This window comes from Porites lutea, chromosome 5 (genome assembly GCF_958299795.1).
Source record: "Porites lutea chromosome 5, jaPorLute2.1, whole genome shotgun sequence".
NCBI classification, from domain to species: Eukaryota; Metazoa; Cnidaria; class Anthozoa; order Scleractinia; family Poritidae; genus Porites; species Porites lutea.
Window position 1 is genome coordinate 519,285 of NC_133205.1, and position 18,832 is coordinate 538,116.

The following is an 18,832-nucleotide window of genomic DNA, read 5'->3' on the forward strand; positions in this document are numbered from 1 at the left end:
TTACATACCTTCCCATGATTCTTTTAGGTTACCGGAGAGAAGACTGGGGTCAAGGAAGGAAGGACCGCAGAGGCAGCCATGTTTGTTTGCTAGTGTCCGAAAATCAGCTGATATTTCAGCGAAAACACTGTTAAACATGTCTTATAACGCAGAAAGACCCACGGGAGATCCTGATGTATCAGAATCCACCACTGGTGGATTTTTCTCTAGCGATTTTCAAAGGTAACTTCCTTCCACTCTGCATGATATTTTCTGGTGATTCAATGCGTCAAGTTATTCTCGATCGTTGTCACGTGTTTCGATTTTTTAAAATTCACTATAATCTGTGTTGTGATTGTAGGCATGACGACTTGAAAGCGATGTTGGATAGCTCGAAGGATAACCTAAAACTTGACGCTATGAAGCGGATAGTAGGAGTAGGTTGACACTTATCTTGGTACAAGCTCTTGGAACTCGTGCTTGTCATCTTATCTTTCATCTTTGTTAATTTTCAGCACTAATCAGGGTCACTTATCGTGAAATTGAACAATATGTAGTTTCCCCTATCACACGCCCCAGGCCAGGATGACCCCATCCCACACCTAATAGTACTTGTTTCCTTAGCTCATTATACCTGTAGTTTGACAAATAAAACTCATTCTCGTCAATGCTTAGAACAAAAGCGTGAGATTACTCATTTTGAGGTCACTTTCCAGTTAGCTTGAAGTTATTTACTGGCTTGATATACTCCTTGTGAACTTGGGAAGTAGAAGAGCAATTGCTCGTCTCTTTGTCATGTAAAGCTTCTGGACGAGTCAAAAAGCTTCAAGAGTTCATGAAATTCTGTCTTTAAGTCAGCCATAGTGCTAATTTGAAACATTCGAAGTCCATGTGAAGGCAACTTATCACCCTATGTAAGCTACAAAGTCATAACATTGAATGTTCTGGGCACAATAGATGCTCAGCATCACGTTGACATTCGGGAATTGTCAATCTCAGGTGCTCTCGTGCAAGCCAACTAATTACAAGAGTGTCTATACCTGAGTGACACATTAGCATGTCGCAGTGCCCAGGATAACTCGTTCCTTACACTACGCACAACCCACAAGTTAAAAAGGCCGCAGAAGCCTGAAACTGGTATCAAAGGTGGCTTTAGTTTCAAGAAATGGCACATGAATTTCCATTTGGAAGATTCTGACCTGAAAAAATCGGGCTACCTTTTCAGACGTTCCATTATTGCTTGCGAAAATTTTCCACTGAAACGATCCAACAAGTCTTGTTCCATTTACTTTCCAATCGGATTTTCTGGAAACTTTTTGAACATGGGAAACAAATAATGGCGAATTGGCTTTTGTTGCTCTTTGAGCTATACAACAACAACAAATTTATTCGGTAATAACAAACAGATCATTGAGTTATAATCACTACCAGACTCTGTAAGTCAACATATATCAAAGTCCTCAGATATATTTTTTCTATTTTATAGATGATGGCTGATGGTAGAGACATGTCAGACCTGTTTGCAGCTATTGTAAAGAATGTCGTTTCAAAGAATGTTGAGGTATTACAATGTAATTAGAACAGTATTGAAAGTGTTGGTTCATAATGATATCATATTGGCCCTTTGATATAATTCTCAGAATTGAAGCATAAGATAATTATTATGTCACAATTCAACTTAAACTAAGCAGAGGATGACAGGGCCACCACCTAGGGCTGGCCACTGAAGATTTTCCTTTTCCATGAGCATGACCCCTTGCTACTTACACAAGAAACAAATGGAAAAGAGAACCAAAAGTATTCCTCAGCTGTTAAATTCCCTGTGTACAAATTGAGTACAGTCCTGAAAACTTCCATGGCCGACCATCTCTTGCAAGCAACCACCACCTACAGTTGTACCTAAACTCCCAAAATTTTCCCCGTCAAAGCCTTAATTGGACCTCTTATGAACGATCACCTCTTGTAATAATATTGACCACGACCACTTTTTGAGGTTACAATTTTATAATTTTTCATTGTTTTTAACCTCTTGTATAAACCGCCACTTTACTAATGTTCTAATCTCTGTGTTTGCTGTGTTACTATGCTACTCAGATAATACAGAGAACTTTTAGTGATGGCATGGAACTACACGTATTACTGAACTTAGAAACTCAAACTGCATACGATAAATCCTCTTCCAAAAAATATATTTGTTTTGATTGCTCCTTAGAAAAGTTTTCTTAGGGTTAGATTCTTGTATGCTAAGCAACCACCTCCTGTAAGAGACAACCAAATCTCTGAATTTTGGGTGGTCCCTCACAGCAGGTTTGACTATATGTGGCAACTTGAAATCTCAGTGACTGCCCTGCATGCCTCTATATGAGTAATGATCAAATGTTCCATTCTGAAATTTCTGTATTATCTTGTACAGATCAAGAAGCTGGTGTACTTATATCTAGTTAGATATGCTGAGGAACAGCAGGATTTAGCCCTACTGTCTATCAGCACTTTTCAGAAAGGTTTGAAGGTTAGTCACAGTTTCTTAATGAGTTTAGATCAGTGATGACCGGTCTATACCATTATGATTATAAAGGGGTGTCTGAAATAAGTTAATCGCTCAGTGACTTCTGATAAACTATTAGATTGTTCCAAATTGCATTGTATGTTCTTGTGAATCAAAAGGATAGAGCCTTATTCCATGTTCCTCTTCATTTAAAATAAGTATATCATGGCACATATCAGGATGAGAAAGATCCTCTGATGTAAAACTTAAATTAGATTAGTTTTCAAATCATAAGCCCCTTCATTAGATGTCATTTCACCGACTTCAAAAGGGGAAAAAGAAAGCTTTCCCTTGCCCACTCCCCACTCCTGCAGTGTTGTGCCACTCTTCAAACTACCTGTTGGAAACAACAAACAACCCAACTTTAAGTGGAGGGGGGCATGGATTGTTTGGTTCTCTGAAGTTACCCCTTTTGAGCTGGACAGTCTCAGCAATTTTGTCACCAACTGTTGCTTCTTTGTAAGCTACGGTTTCACTCAGTTATGGTTTGTTTTTTTATGTAACATACTCTTTGTATGCAACTTGTAAGATTTAGTATTAATTTTATTGTCTTCTTTCCTAGGATCCTAACCAGCTGATCCGGGGAAGTGCGCTTCGAGTGCTGTCAAGTATAAGGGTTCCGGTGATTGCACCAATTATGATGTTAGCAATTAAAGAGGTTAGCGAAGATAACTTAACGTTCCTTTCTTATAGCCTAATACATTCTAAGAACAAAATGAACCTTAACACTATTAATCAGTGGTCCAGCGACTAGTAGTTGAGTGGAAGATTTACTAGAATAGTTGAAACAGCATTCACAGGACAAGTGTTTGTTTTTGTCTTTTATGAATATTATAAATTACAAAATACGGTCAAACCTCCACTAACGGCCACCTCTCCACAATGGTGACTTTTTAAGCGGACAGTCGATACAATGACTCTTATTTAAACCTCTTGACATCAACCACTTTCTTCTGTCCCAAGGCGGCCAATTTTGGAGAGGTCTAACTGTAGGCACTAGTTCTACATTGTATGATTAGAAGTTCTTAGTTTTGGCAAGTGCAGTCACATTTTGTACAAGATCAGGACTTGTTGACAACTGCATAGTTCAAGCAGTGTTTCAGAGGCATAAAAATTTTAAGAAAAATGTTTAACACACTGAAAAAGAATAATTTTTGTGATTTACTGAAACTGGAGTAAGGGTTGAAGAAGAAGGGGATAAGAAGAGTTTAATAACGAGTTCCAATTCTCAGGGGTAAAATCTGGTTCTAACCCAGCACCTTGCATATCAAGTGTTTTTATGGGGCAAACTGATATCAAAGTGTTAAATTTTTGTCTGTAGGGTGTAAATGATATGTCACCTTATGTGCGGAAAACTGCAGCTCATGCTATCCCTAAGCTTCACAGGTATTATTTTTAATGTTTGTTTGTTATTCAGTACCGGTAGTTCAACTTTTACTAGGGCTTAAAACTTTTTAACTTCACATTCCTTTCTCTAAATTCATTACCATGCTTAATGTGAGACAGAGAAGATCAATTTGATAAAATTTCCAGTGGAAAAGTAAAGCAACAGTTATACTTTGTTCTTAAGTTGTCTCCCTCTTTTTTCCAGTCTGGATCCTGAGCAAAAAGATTATCTCATTGAAGTTATAGAGAAGCTTCTGAAGGATAAGACAACGGTAGAGAATTTTGATTGTTTATAAGTTACCATCCTGCTCATTTTTTGTAGGGTAATAGTTATGAATTGGCAGTTCTGTCTTCCTGTACTTCCGGAGTCTAGAGTTTTGTTATTTTTAACCGACACAGTGTATGACTTGTTGAAGTTAACTCTGACCACTTCTTGTTTTAAAGGCATTTTTGAATGTGTAGTGTTTATGGCAACTAATAATAAATAATAATAATAAGCTTCAAGGTTCTGTGATGAGGCTACACAAATATTATTATAGGGACATGTCTTGTTTGAATTAGTGGGCTTGGGTTTTTACGATAAATGTACTCTCCAAGTAACAGGGTTTTTATAGGGACATCATCAATTTCTGCAAGTAAAGAATAGATTGTCTTTTTGATAAATAGAAATGAGTATTTTGGCAATTAGTGGTCGCATTTTCAACAACATTTTAAGGAGACAAGGCCTTCCTCAAAATTGGCAATTTCTTCTGTCTTATTTACAGTGTAAACCATTGACTCATATTTTAAAAAATTATCGCAGCACCCTTGTGTATTGATATTCCCTTTTTGTTTAGCTTGTTGCAGGCAGTGCTGTGATGGCGTTTGAAGATGTTTGCCCAGATAGAATTGATTTAATACACAAGAACTACCGCAAATTATGTAACCTGTTGATTGATATAGATGAATGGGGACAGGTAGCAGTGATTCATATGTTGACGAGATATGCTCGAACACAGTTTGTTGACCCAAATAAAGAGGTGAGGAATTCTCTAAAGGGTTAGTCTTCAGGTTAGTACCCTGGTTACTGTTCCCTTGGTGAACAGTTACATGTAGAAGTTCTATTTTATTTTTCTGGCGATGACTCAATGCCTTGACAAAGTTGATTAAAAAAAATGGCATAAGAAAAAAAACAGGCTATATCCTTTCCCTTTATGGGGCTTTTCGGGGATAATGAAACAAATGAAACTTAACATGGTTTGTGAATTCCAACTGGTAAGATCAGAGGTGAACCAGTTGGCTATTTTACAAGGGTGGCCAAGGATTTCAACTTGGGACTGCCGAGAACAAATCCAGCTAGCAGTCAGAGAAGGAATTGAACTCAAGGCCTTGGGATTACAAGTCCAGCTCTTAAACGGCTCAGCCATGCTGCCTCCTATGTTAACCACTTTTAGTTATGCCCTTATCATGATCTTGAAATAAATCTTGCTATTTCTTGTGACAAAATCTATTGCAGCCTGAATCAGATGAGTTTTATCCAAAGTCTGATCATTCTGATGATTCTGAAGATGATGATGATGATGATGATGATGGGTCTGTGAAGATTTCCAAAAAGAAGACTTACGTTATGGATCCTGATCACCGTCTACTATTGAGATCATGCAAACCACTTCTCCAAAGCAGGAATGCTGCGGTAAGCTTTGTTATATATGAGCTTTTGACTTTAGTTTAAGAATAGCACCCCCCAAAGTATGTTGACTCAAGTTCCAAAAGGCCAGAACTGCTAGGCTGGATTGGTGATTTTGGAAATGAAATGAGCTTTTTTCAAGAGTTTTCGCAAAAAACCCATCACTTCTGTGCACACAGTTTAAGAATAGACTGACCTGGCTGGAGTTTTCTGATTGACACTGAAATTCTCTTAACAACTGGACTGGTCTGGCCGATTAGTTCCGACTGATGGTAGCGCCATAAGTATACCAGATCTGTAGCTCAGGTTTGGTAAATCATTGACAGTTTGTGATACTTAAAGGTTTATTTATTAACAGGTTGTTATGGCAGTTGCAAGGGTTTATCATCACTTGGCACCCACAAGTGAAGTTGGCATCGTAGCTCGCTCTCTGGTCAGACTTCTTAGAAGTCACAGGTGGGATAACATATGCTAAAAACTTTACTTCCTATTTTCTTAATACAGCAATATTAAAATGAAATTGTTGGGATATTTTTTTGATGTTGTTAATTTTGCAACTGAGTTTTAAGTGTTTTCATGCTTATTGGTGTTTTTTATATTTTCCTTTTTAGAGAAGTGCAAACTGTTGTACTCAGCAATATTGCTACAATGTCATCCACTAGAAAGGTAATGATAGTTTACAGAAATGTAAAATACATTTTTACCTTAAATACAACCCAGACAAATATTTACTGTATATCATTCTAATAAAATTCAGCGCATGTGATAATAAGTTCTATTGTCTTGTACCCAAAGTTAATGTTCTCAAGACATTTGAGAAGTGGACACCTGATCTGTTTGTTTTGTCCCACTCAATGTGGTAATCTACTATTACTAACATTTTCTTTTCCTGAAATTTTTCAGGGGTAAGTAGCATTGATTTTTGGTTTATTATATTTTGCAGGGAATGTTTGAACCCTACCTCAAAGGCTTCTTTGTTCATTCAAGTGATCCAACTCATATATGTTTGTTAAAGGTGCTTAGATGTATTCATTGGATTTAACAAACATAATGTTTAGCAGTGATAATAACTGTCAGTATAATTATTGTATTTAATTTTTTAGAACAGAGTCACTTCAAGGTACAAGCCCATACTTCTAAAATAAACACCACATCAATCCCACTAAAGCAAACCTTGTGTAGATGGGCTTCCCTATACATGCACATTTAAAACAGCTAACAGCCTGCATTTTTGAAACTTTCTGAATGATATACTGTAATTTACAGCTGAAACAAAGATTTATTCCCAACTGCAACAAATCTGAACCATAAATTAAAGTAGTGGTAATGTAGGATGTATCAAAATAACAACAATTCATTGTGTCAATTTAATATTCTTTTTCTGTCTTCTTTTCAGCTTGAAATTATGACTAATATTGCAGGAGAGACAAGTATTGGGACTATACTTAGAGAATTTCAGGTCCTTAAGTCAACAGCTGTTATTTAATATTGTATTTTCTTGAAACGTATACTGTTTGTTATTATTAAAATTACATGTATAATTTTTATCGTTGTTAGTAATATTGCTATTTACATTTACCTAATTTTATTTTTTCCTTAATTTTTTTCAGAGCTATATTTCCAGTCCTGATAAACAGTTTGTAGCATCAACCATTCAAGCAATTGGACGCTGTGCATCTAATATTTCAGAGGTTACAGATACATGCTTAGCTGGCCTGGTGCGACTTCTTTCTAACAGAGATGGTAAGACTACAGTCACAAATTGAATGCTGCAACTAAAATTGCATGATGAGAAAGTATAGTACTTTGTGTGCAAACAAAACTATAGAAGATACATTCAATTCACAGGTTAACTCCAGTATTAAGGACTTTAAGATCCAACGACATGGCCAGCAATGGAAACGTCATAAAAACAATAGATTTAATGAGCAAAACAACAACTTTGCACATGCATCACACTTTTGTACATTTCTTTCCTGTTTTTGCACGACTATGACGTGAAAATGCCCAATTTTGCGTTTAATGGAGAATGTAAACAAGCAACAACAAAATTTTATTTCTCTTTCTGAGCTTAAATATGGTCTCTTGAAATTCAGCTTTAGGAGGGTTTGCCTACAATTGACAAAGTAAGTGGGTAGGAATAATCGCCATAAAGACTGAAGAACGCAAATTGACTTTTAAAGCAGCGTTCTTGTTGCCATCACATTGTTGGACCTTAACCTCCCTATTATCTAGGCACAAAACGGATGTACTGTCAAAAAGCCCAGAGTTACTGTTTTGTCATCCAGGGTCATCCAGTAGGCAAGCAAAGCTTGTTACCTTTTAATAAGATATAGAATGCAGTTATTCTCTGCATTTTGAGATAGAATCATGAAGCAACTGCCTAGATCTTTTCATCTCTCCCTGATCAATGACAATTAGTAATACCACAGGGTCAAATACTACTGACAATGTATGTCACTGGCTATACACATTGTGGTCAATTGCTTATTTTTATTACCACTCTGTAGCTAATTTTGACTTTCTTCTGTCTACAGAGGTAGTTGTAGCAGAAAGTGTAGTTGTTATCAAGAAACTACTTCAGCTCAAGGTTAAAAACTAAAACTTTTCTGCTTAAAAATTAATTTTACTTACAAAAGATATGACCTAACTGGAACATGAGAAGTAATGACAGGGCTGTCACCAAGATTTCAAGTTGCCGAGTTAATACAACAAGTAGATGGGAAATCAAACAGCTAGTTTGTTCCTTTTTTTTCTTTATTTTTGTATGAAAGAAGCTAGGAATAGCCCTCACACAGCCCTGAAATAATACACAGTTGTAAGTAACAGCAGAAATAATCAAATACCGTACTTGACATATTAATCTGGAAAATTTACTGCAAATATTTGATTTCCATGAACTCACCTTTGGTCCAATATTAACAATGAGTATTTCAGAAATTTTGGAAACTCTCTATTTCAGACACATGTGTATCTGTTTTATTCTGCCACAAAAAAGTTACTTTACGTTGAGTTGAGATCAGCAACAACTGGATTTAACTAGTAGATCCGCTTTAACAGTCCACTGTGTTTGTCGTGGACTCAATTGAAATACTTTCTTTATTCCATACTGTTGGCCTGCTGAACACTCAGTTACATGTACATTCTTATTTGCTTCTTATTATTATTATTCCAGCCCAAGGGAAACTCAGATATCATCACACACATGGCAAGGCTTGTGGATACAATTACGGTGTGTATTGCCTCTTGTTTTCATCTAATAAAAGGTATTCATAGGAGGAGGAAGGCAATAAATTATTATAAATTTTCACGGCCAGGTAAAATAGTTATGGGTATAACTTCTTTGGACAGCTGAATTAACCATCAGTTGATCCAGACACTACAAAAATACTGGTTTAGTTTGAAGCAACACCAATTAGCTGTTCTAAGTTTCTTTTCTTCACTGAGTACAATAACTTACTAGGCCCTGAATCCTTAATGCTGTTGAAATACAATAGTAACCGTCAATGCTATTTCTTCTTAAGGGTTTTCTAAGGCCGTATTTTTCATTCCATCTTTGTAAAGAAAACTAAACTCTTTGTAAGTCTATGGCAAATTTAATGTATTTCCTTGCATTTTTGTTTTTTGGTTACAAGCCAGGGTGTAGTGACATTTTCATTTTTTGTAATAATATTAATTTTTGTCTTTACTTGGGTAAAATTTTTTCAGGTTCCTATGGCTAGAGCAAGCATACTATGGTTATTAGGAGAATATTCTGAGAGAGTACCCAAGGTAGCCCCTGATGTCCTTAGGAAAATGGCAAAAACATTTGGAACTGAGGTAAGTTAATTGCAGTCAGTTCAGATATTGTTACACATGAGTTACCACGTTGGTAGTTTGCATTGATTTTAGTTTTTTTTTTGTTTTAAACAGGAGGATATAGTGAAGTTACAAATTCTGAATTTAGGAGCAAAACTCTTTATTACAAACCCCAAACAGGTTGGTCACATTACATACTCGTGATTTCTAGTTATTTCATGAGTAATGTTCTGCCATTGGGCTAGCTGTAACGGCCTCTTTCAATTAATGCGATACTAGCAAATACTTATTAATACTATCAGTAAGATTAGAATTTTACTTTTTTTTTTCAAGCAAATGATTAAATCTAGTTGAAATGATTACAACACAATGTTTTTCAGCCCATTAATGGTGTTTATGGTGTGTTCTTAACTTACATGCTTCTTCTTTTATTTTAGACCAAACTTCTGTGCCAATATGTTCTGAACCTTGCAAAGTATGATCAGAGTTATGATGTCAGAGACAGGGCGCGATTTCTGCGACAGCTACTTATTCCAAGTGATGTAGTAAGCTTAAGAAGCTAATGTTCTCAAAGGTTTTTAAATCTCCTATGGATACTAATGAAATGAAATGTAACAATGAATGTTCTGTTCTTATAGGGTGGTCATCTTAGTAAATATGTGAAGAAAATCTTTTTGGCGTCAAAGCCCCCTCCTGTTATAGAGTCTGTCTTTAAAGGTATGATTAAACTAGTGTTCATTTCCTGCTCCACTTTATTGTCTAAAGCCGAAAAAGTTGTATCAAATTGTATCCTAACTTATCCATCTTTTTTAAACTGTGATTAACTGTTTGTGCATAGTCTGTCAGTGAAGTTGGTTTGCCGTAAGATGGCAGAATTTGTGTCCACCCTGATTACACGTTTTGTTACTTCCATCATAATCTCAGACTTCTGACTGCATCATTCACCTCTGGTTAATAATGGCCCTTCCTCCACCTTAAAAACATTATTTCCTGCATGTTTTAGCAACTGTCCCACCTAGCCAATTAAATCTTTGTTTTAATCACTTACCAGGGTTTAGCTCCTGATGTGTTTGGATGCTTGAATTCTAGTTGGGCACAAGATGATTTCAAAACTGATATTTTAACCTTAATTTCAGAACGGCAAGGCTTCCAGGTTGGCTCGCTGTCACACATGATTAACCTCAAAGCCAACGGTTATCAGGAATTGCCTCAGTATCCAGAAGTGGCCCCTGATCCTTCTGTCAGAAATGTTGAAGTGAGTCTCAACTTTAGCGTGAGATAATCAGTTGCCTGCCAACTGTAACCTACGGGAACAATATGAAGGGGAGTCAAGTGGTACTTACCATTTACATGGAAAAACTTGAAATTGCTGTTTGAAAATCAAATGGTTTGGGCCATTCTGTTTGAGCAGCTTTAAAAAGCGTGGTTTGTGATTTGAGGCAATGCAATTTTTCTACTCTTTTTAGTCTGTTCAGCTGATTTGGACAAACTTTGTAGCAGGTTGTTCTCCCACCATGTCAAATTCTATAGTTTTATGTTTATGCAAAAGATTTCCACCTGGGTGGTTGATGTAAATGGTAACCACCCATGGTGATGTGAAATTTTTTATACTGTTCAACCAATCTCTGTGGACAGCAATGGGACCAGAAAATTATCCAGATTAACATGGGGTTCCTTTTGTAATAATTACCCTGGTTGAAAAGAGCAGATACCATGTCTATGTTTAAAAAGTTTCTGGTGCCATCATTTTCCAAGGAGTAGATTGCCAGGTATTTTTAGTTACTGCGTAAAGATGTAATTGGTGAATTTATTATGCCATTCCCAGGTGCCATCATTTTGGACACCAGGTAACAAGAAAAAGAATGCAAAGAAAACATCATTTTATTCCTCAGACTCTGGGTCAGAATCAGGATCTGAATCAGGTATTACTTACTAGTTGCTCTTTGAGTTCTCTATTTTAAGTGTGCATGTGTCATTAATACAATGACAAGTCAGAATCACTCACCATTATGCGGAAGAGGGATAGTAGTTAAGTTCATGGAAAGCAACCTAAAAGACTTGATAGGATCTATTGCAAAATCCAAGTTCTATTAATAATGACGTAATGTTTACTTTTTGTGCTACAAGATGTTTTGTTCTTTTTGATGTAAGAGTAAATTTTTGACTGAGTTATTTGCTTCCCAGAATCTGATAGTGAAAGCGAGGATGAAAGTGAAAGCAGAAGTGGGTCAGATTCTGATAAGGACAAGGAAAGCAAGAGTGAATCAGAGGCATCCTCCAAAACTGGTACTTAAATATTATTTTTATTATCTGAATCTATACATATACTTCTTGTACTTACTTGTTTATGTTGTGGTTCAAAATCATCCTTGGTTTAATTTTTCTCCCATTGTTTCAAACTCATTATCATACATTACCATACCCAAAAACAAAGGAAGATAAAATTTAAACAAAGGATGTAATTGAACCACAGCATAATTATATATATGACTATTTTACAATAACTGATCGCACAAGTTTTCAATAATTTTCCTCCTATAGCGTGTGCATGCATTTGCTAGAAAACTTTGCAGTCAACTTGATACTTGACCATTTTATGATGTCATTTCACTGATCTATAAAAGTGCCAACAAAGGAAGATAATATGTTGGAAATAATTGTTAAGAGATGTTCAAAAAGTTCTTTATTGAGACCTTTATTCCTTACATTTACTTTTGACCACTGTGTAGCTAGTTGTGTTTGTGTCAGGACTTAGTAATTATGTTTATGATATGACCCCCAAATCTTTCTCTGGTGATAGTAAGACTCTGTGAAGAGCTGTGTTGTAAAAAAATTTGGCGATGGTAAGACTGTGTGAAGAGATGTTTTGTAAATAATGTTGTTAAGAGATCTTCAAAAAGTTCTAGATTGAGGTCTTTTTTCCATTTACTTTGGACCACTGTGTAGCTAGTTGTATCTGTTTCATGTAAAATTTTTATGTTTGTGATATGACCCCCAAATCTTTCTCTGATGACAGTAAGAACCTGTGAAGAGGTTTCTCATCTATGTTTTTTAAATTTAATCTTATATATTTGTTTGTCTCAGGAGGTGAAAGTGAAGAAGAGAGTGATTTAAGTGAAAGTGAAGAAAAGTCATCTGATGAGTCAGAGACAGAGAAAAGCAGCGAAGAAAGCTCAGATAGCTCTGAGACTGAAGAGGAAAAGGTATCTCCTAATTTTCCCGTATATCTGCCTTATTTTTTTCAGTCTATAACTTCTTTTGTAAAAAAGCCTTTTTTAAAAAAAAAACCACCAGCAGATCTCAAGCAGTTGTATATGAATAGTAGGCATTATTAGAACCTTGGTAGCATTCATGCTGAGAATCTGTCATTAAACCATTATTATTTGCAAGTTTAAATAAACTAGCATAACAGACATTACTAGAGTCTTAGGCAATCAGTAATTTATTGTAATGGCATTTATTTTCCACAAACCAAAGTTTTTAACTAACCATTAAAGAAAAGACTTCAAAAAAATATTAATGCAAACCTCTCCTCATATAGCTTTGACTTTTGTGAGTCATTTTGGCGTTTTTCCTGATGAAGGCTCCTGAAATCTTCGGTTTTAAAGGGTTTTTGATTCCAAATGCATATGATTCCTTTATTACTGAGTCCACTTGGTTACCAGTTTATTTTCAAAATAATAGATTATTTGCCTTTGTTTTTCAGCCGCCAGTGAAAAAATCAACTAAGTCACCTGTTAAGGCTACAAAGCCAGAAAAATCACCCAGTAAACCCCCTGCTGCAGCCAAAGGAGACACTTTGCTAATTCTGGATGACTGTAAGTCAAACATGTCAAGTTGCAACTACTGATAATTTAATATTGACAAGCCCCTTGGAAACAGGAAGTACATGGTATTCTGGTGGTTAACACTTCAGAGGTCTTCAAACTTTAGATCATTTAGAGCAAAGCTTAAATCCTGGACCAAATTTTGGTCCAGGATTTAAGCTTTGCTCTTACATGATTCCTTACACAAGGAACTTTTCTCACATTACAGTCTCTGTCCACCTAGGCCAGGTTGTTCGAAGGTGGGTTAAGATAACCCAAGGTTAGTATGAAATTTGAACTCTGATATGAGAGCTTAAAAAACAAATTCAGTGTAATTCTCTTTGCCTACGATTTGATGATTGGATACTCTAAAAAAACATAGAAAATCATCCAAGAGAGTGCTTTTGATGATAAGAAAAAGAAGCCTTGGTGAAAATTTAACCCTGGGTTAGCGCTAACCAGCGTTCAAACAACTGGGCCCACGGTTTATAATACTGGGTATTGGTAAGTCATACTGCCAGGGATAACACTACATTAAAATAGCATCCGATCCAGTAGGGGGCGGCAGTGTGCACCATTCTATTCTAAATGAGAGAAGCTCTTACTGGCTTCAAGCACACTTTTACTTTAACCTTTGATGTTATAGGCTCTCACCTACCTTTAAAGCAATACAGTATAATACAAACTGTAACAACACTCCCTGAAGAAGGCTCTTCAGTGACAATAATAGTTAATATTCTAGAAATGCCTCAATGGTAGAGCCTCGGGAAGCAGAGGCTAAGGGCCAGAAGTTTTTACACATTGCCTTGTTGCTAGGCAACAGCCCAAACCAATAGAAAGAGATATTAATTTTATGACCAACGCAAGATCACACTCTGCTTAGTGATCCTCATGTGCATCAGCATGCTGCACACATGCTGTGTGCACAACAAATTTATAAACCTTTACTCCTCTCAGGCCTTACGGGCCCCGCTTTGTGAGGTACAAGATAATACATCAGCAATGTGGTTCATGTATAATATTAGTGAGTTTAAGATACTACTACAGTGACAGTAGTGAAAATGTTGCTTTAAAAAGTCAATTTGCTTTCTTTCAAACTTTACCACAATTCCAACTTGCCCAGGTTTTCAATTGTTGGTAAACTGTCCTGAAGTCGAATTCCTAAGAACCATGTACAAGTTTAGAAAGAGAAAGAGAAAGAAAAATTTGTTGCCATTTGTTTAGCTCCTCCATAAAACATGAAATTAGGCAGTGTTACCTCACAGTTGTGCAGTGACAGTAAAGAAATGTAGCTAAAAATGTGATGCATGTGCAGAGTTGTTGTTTTATTAATCTTACTGCCTTTTTTATGTTCTCATTGCTGTCATGCTATCAAATCCCCAATAATATTATTTGGAGTTTAAGATATGTCACAACAGTTGGTTATATTATTCAATTTGCTGTAGTGAGTGAGCCAGTGACTCCCAGCGTAAGTTCAGGTCCCAGTAACATCCTATCACCAAGTCTTGCTTCTGAGATAGAGTCCTTATCACGGGCAAATGATGTCCCTTCATCTGTCATAACACCTGTAAGTCTCTATGTGTATCATAATATTGACTGAATTAAAGTTGTAAAGGAACTAATGTATTTGAGCAACATTTAAAATACTCAGAAATTAAATTAATGTAGGTGAAATCAATAAATGCACTTTTGTGTTGTTCTATTATGTGAAATTTATTGTGCTGTTGTGTGAGGGCTAGGGATGTATTCTTTGTGATGTGACTTGACACTTGCTATTCACTTGGTATATCGTGCACCAGCCATTAATGCTTTTATACATCAAACCCCTTGATCTTAAAATATTGTTATTACTTTGACCTCTTGCTATTTGGAATCAAGCGTCATCACACCTTCTTAATTTCTTCAGAACATTTGGTTCTAGTTATGTATAGTTTCAGTACATACATGTGAGCTAACTATCTGTAACTATAATCATAGTATTCCAGATTTCCCTCCAGTTTTCAAACAGTCAGGTCTCTATTCAAGCACAAAAGTAATGATGACCATTCAGTTATGCTCTTTTGTTTTTGCTTTATAACAGCTTAGCCCAAGCTTCTCTTCAGCAAAATCACATGAACTGCTTCACCGTATGCAAGGCAAAGGGCTGAGTGGAAGCTACAAGTTTACCAGAGGACCTTGTATCTATTCCACTAAAATGGTGGCTGTAGAAGTAACATTAGTCAACAATACAGAAGCACCAATTGGCAATATATGTGTGGGCGAGAAGGTATTTTTCAATACTAGGAATTTGGTTTCACCTACAGACTGAATCGTCTGGCTTTTATGAGAGGTTTTTTCTCATAACATGGGATTAAACTTTAAAATTAATTTGATTTATAGCACAACAGAATTAAATTGAGAGTGGGCTTTAGTCAACCTTTGATACGTTTTAAAGGTGTTTAGAGTGATTTATCTTTTCTGTGAATCTGTGAGTGGGTTGTTTTCTCTACTGTGAATAGCCTTTAAGTATTAAAATCAATAGAAGTGATGAACTAGTAACTGTTGTAAAAAAAATACTTTCACACGAAAAAGACCGGAATCAGATTCAAGTTTAAGCTCAAGTTAGGGATAACTGGCCTTGAAACAACTGGGATCAGGCTGATTTACTTTTGGTATTTTACAGAAATTGGCAGCAGGGATGAGTATGCATGAATTTCAAGAAATAGGTAGGTTTGTTTTCAAGTATTATTCAATTACTGTTTAAAATAGTATGAATCTTATACATTGTTATGATTATATTTTGTTTTATAGCATCATTGGGACCTGGAGCAACAATTGCCGTGACATTAGGAATTGATTTTAATGACACGACACAATCTGCTGGGTTTAACTTATGGTAAAGATAGATAAAATTACTACGTAAGATAATATAAGTCAATCATTTAAAACGCTTAGGCTGTATTCTTTTTAGCAAAAGTAAAATAAGATACAACATGCACCACACAACCCAGGTTTTTTGCAAGTCAAGAAATCCTTGTTTAATTACATCTTTGCAGTTGAACTTACAATACATTAGGTTCCTTGTGAAAAATTCCTATGTTAAAGGTATTACGTTTATTTGGGGTTGTAGTAATATTATCATAGTGCCCTGATAAACTAACTTCTCTGTGTAATAATGTACCAGGGCTTGCATATTCGATCCCAGCTATTTCTAAGGTTACCAAAATTATTATTAGACTGCAAAACAGTCTGTATTTTTGAGTATTCAAGTAGGCACAAGCAGTCAAACAAAGGGTCTGGAACGAGGCTGAAAACAGAGAGCGAGACTGGGGATAGACACTAGCCCTCTTCGCGTGTGCAAGACTCTTATACCATGCTTTACCAATTTCTTTACTGATTTTGAGAAAAACCCCGACTGTTTTGCAGTCTACCAAATTATCAGTGTGTAAGATACTGTGCATCTCAGGGATAAGGTCATTCTGTGGCTTTTTATTAGGTTATTGATTGAATGACAACTCTACACTAGCTTGTTGACATTTTATTACCTGATGTTTTAGTACACAAAGCGGCAAGTTTCCAGTGAGTATCAAAGCTCCAGTTGGTGAACTATTACAAGGCTGTCCTATGACTGAGGCAGACTTCCTCTCCAAGCAAGGTTTGTTAATCTCTTTCTTATCATTGGGTGAAATTATACACTGCCTCATACAGTTATCTTAGTTAACCATGGTTTGTCAGGAAAAACAATTTATTTAAATGTTTGTTTCAGATTTCAAGAAGAAAATAATTTAGTTACTATTTGGTGAATTCTTTCAGGTAAATTACGTGGTTTGAATGAGAGTTCTGGAAAGCTTGAGATTCCCAGCAGTCAGACTTCAGAAGAACAGGTCTGTGCAAAGGTGAAGGAAGCTGCTGCTGTTACCTATATAGGAGCCGCACCCCTCCCTGAAGGGGCTGCTACATACAGATTTGCAGGTCGCACAATATCTGGAGGGACACATGTCTTAGTGACAGTTAAAGTACCCTCCAGTGGAAAAGACAGCTTAATTACAGTGAACTGTGAAAAGATGGCAATTAGCTCCATGCTAGTCAAAGAGATCAAACAGGCTTTGCAGTAACACATCAAGTAATTCAAGGCTATCTACAAAGGCTGAATGTTACTCTTATTGACAGCAGCAAAAAGCAATTATTCTCCTCAGCTACATACATTGTGTGCTTGTCTTACCTCCTGTTCTATAGTATTTCAAAAATGTTTGTGACAGTCTTGTGGTTTTCCAATGCAACAGCTTTTATCCAGTGAAGTAAATTAACATTGCTGTTTCTGATTTTATACTCTTCCAGCCTTCTCATAATGAATAGATGAATTTTTACATGAATTTTCCCAGAAACTAATTTGTTCCTAATGGGAAATAAATGCCACCAATAATTGAATAACAATACTTTTTCGCATGAATGTAATGCTTCGGCTGTATTTAAGTGGTATTATTCAACAAACATTGGTGCCCTGTTTGGTCTATATTGGTGCTATATTGGGCCTATGTCTTGGGGGAATAGACTACTTACAGTCCCCTATTATTCTGATCAATACTAACTTTAGGAGGATATGATGAGCAAAATCTGGAGAGCTAAATATGGATAGCCGGGGTTGGGGGTGGAAGAAAGTACAGAAATTTCCCCCAAGCTTTATTACTTAGGAAAGTCTTTTTTTAGCTCTATAATGGAATGGAAATTCAATAATAAACTGCCCAAATACCCTAGTTCTGTGATTGAAACTGTTAGGTTTGGAACTTAGTAACAAACATTTTTTTTTTTTTACCAAGACTTTCAAAGTCCTGACTGGCAGTAAAATTGTCACCAAGTCAGTGCTGCCCATTTTCAGAGTTTAGCAATAGTAGAACATTTCAAAACTTGTTCATGGACTGGAACTTTATTTGCTTACCAACTATTTGCATTTAGGTTCTCCTTTTTAGACAGTTTTGGGGCCGGACACTAAGTTTCAGGGTCAAATGTAATGACTGAAGTGTGGCGTGGACAAACTGACTGGCTGCCACTTAAAGAGAGGTATCCACCTTTGGTCACTTTTGGGACTCAAAGGGTTAAAAGAGAGCTGACTGTATAATTTCAGTCTAATCATAACTATAACAAAATTCTCCAATCTGATTGGCTATCAACTGTCCTGATTTCAGCACTAATAGGACATTGTAATAGGGCATTATGCATCATGCCTAAGTAATTGGACTGTACACGCCATCACACGCGTGCGCTTAAATGGCTTTTTTTTTCACTGCTAGCAAAAAAAATTTGGGAAATTTCTTGTGTTTTAATTAGAAAAAAAGGTAAAATCTCACAAATTTTGTTATAGTTATGATTAACTGGTAATAGAACTTTGTCCAATTTAGTCCGTAATCATACTCGTGATTAACAAATCGGACTCCGGCGATTTTGTTAAATCACTTGATTGATTACAGACTGAATTGGAGTCCACTCAGTCCTATTACCTTTATTAATTAACATGGTGAGATAAATGTATGCAGATCCTTGAAATTATGTGCATAATACAGGAATGGAGCATTCCAAATAGAAAACTATAAATAATTATTGTTGAAGTTTGAAAAAAATAAACTTAATAAACCTCAGTTTTCAAATGAATTGTCTTCTTTTTTTATAAATAACATC

The 18,832-nt window shown here is 36.0% G+C and overlaps 1 protein-coding gene across 1 annotated transcript; it reads left to right on the forward strand.

Annotated features, from left to right (window-relative positions):
- Positions 1 to 34: 34 nt before the first annotated feature.
- Positions 35 to 18,801, forward strand: LOC140936920 (AP-3 complex subunit beta-1-like). The gene is made up of 31 exons (XM_073386424.1): positions 35 to 222; positions 341 to 416; positions 1,466 to 1,540; positions 2,393 to 2,488; positions 3,087 to 3,182; positions 3,846 to 3,910; positions 4,116 to 4,182; positions 4,747 to 4,929; positions 5,406 to 5,582; positions 5,935 to 6,032; positions 6,188 to 6,242; positions 6,520 to 6,591; positions 6,973 to 7,035; positions 7,187 to 7,319; positions 8,114 to 8,166; positions 8,752 to 8,808; positions 9,285 to 9,395; positions 9,489 to 9,554; positions 9,812 to 9,919; positions 10,013 to 10,091; positions 10,511 to 10,629; positions 11,200 to 11,296; positions 11,559 to 11,660; positions 12,459 to 12,577; positions 13,081 to 13,192; positions 14,626 to 14,747; positions 15,261 to 15,446; positions 15,843 to 15,885; positions 15,971 to 16,055; positions 16,717 to 16,814; positions 16,973 to 18,801. The coding sequence occupies exons 1-31, from the start codon at positions 137 to 139 to the stop codon at positions 17,272 to 17,274; spliced, it is 3,201 nt and encodes a 1,066-aa protein (XP_073242525.1). The 5' UTR covers positions 35 to 136; the 3' UTR covers positions 17,275 to 18,801.
- The last annotated feature ends 31 nt before the right edge of the window (positions 18,802 to 18,832 follow it).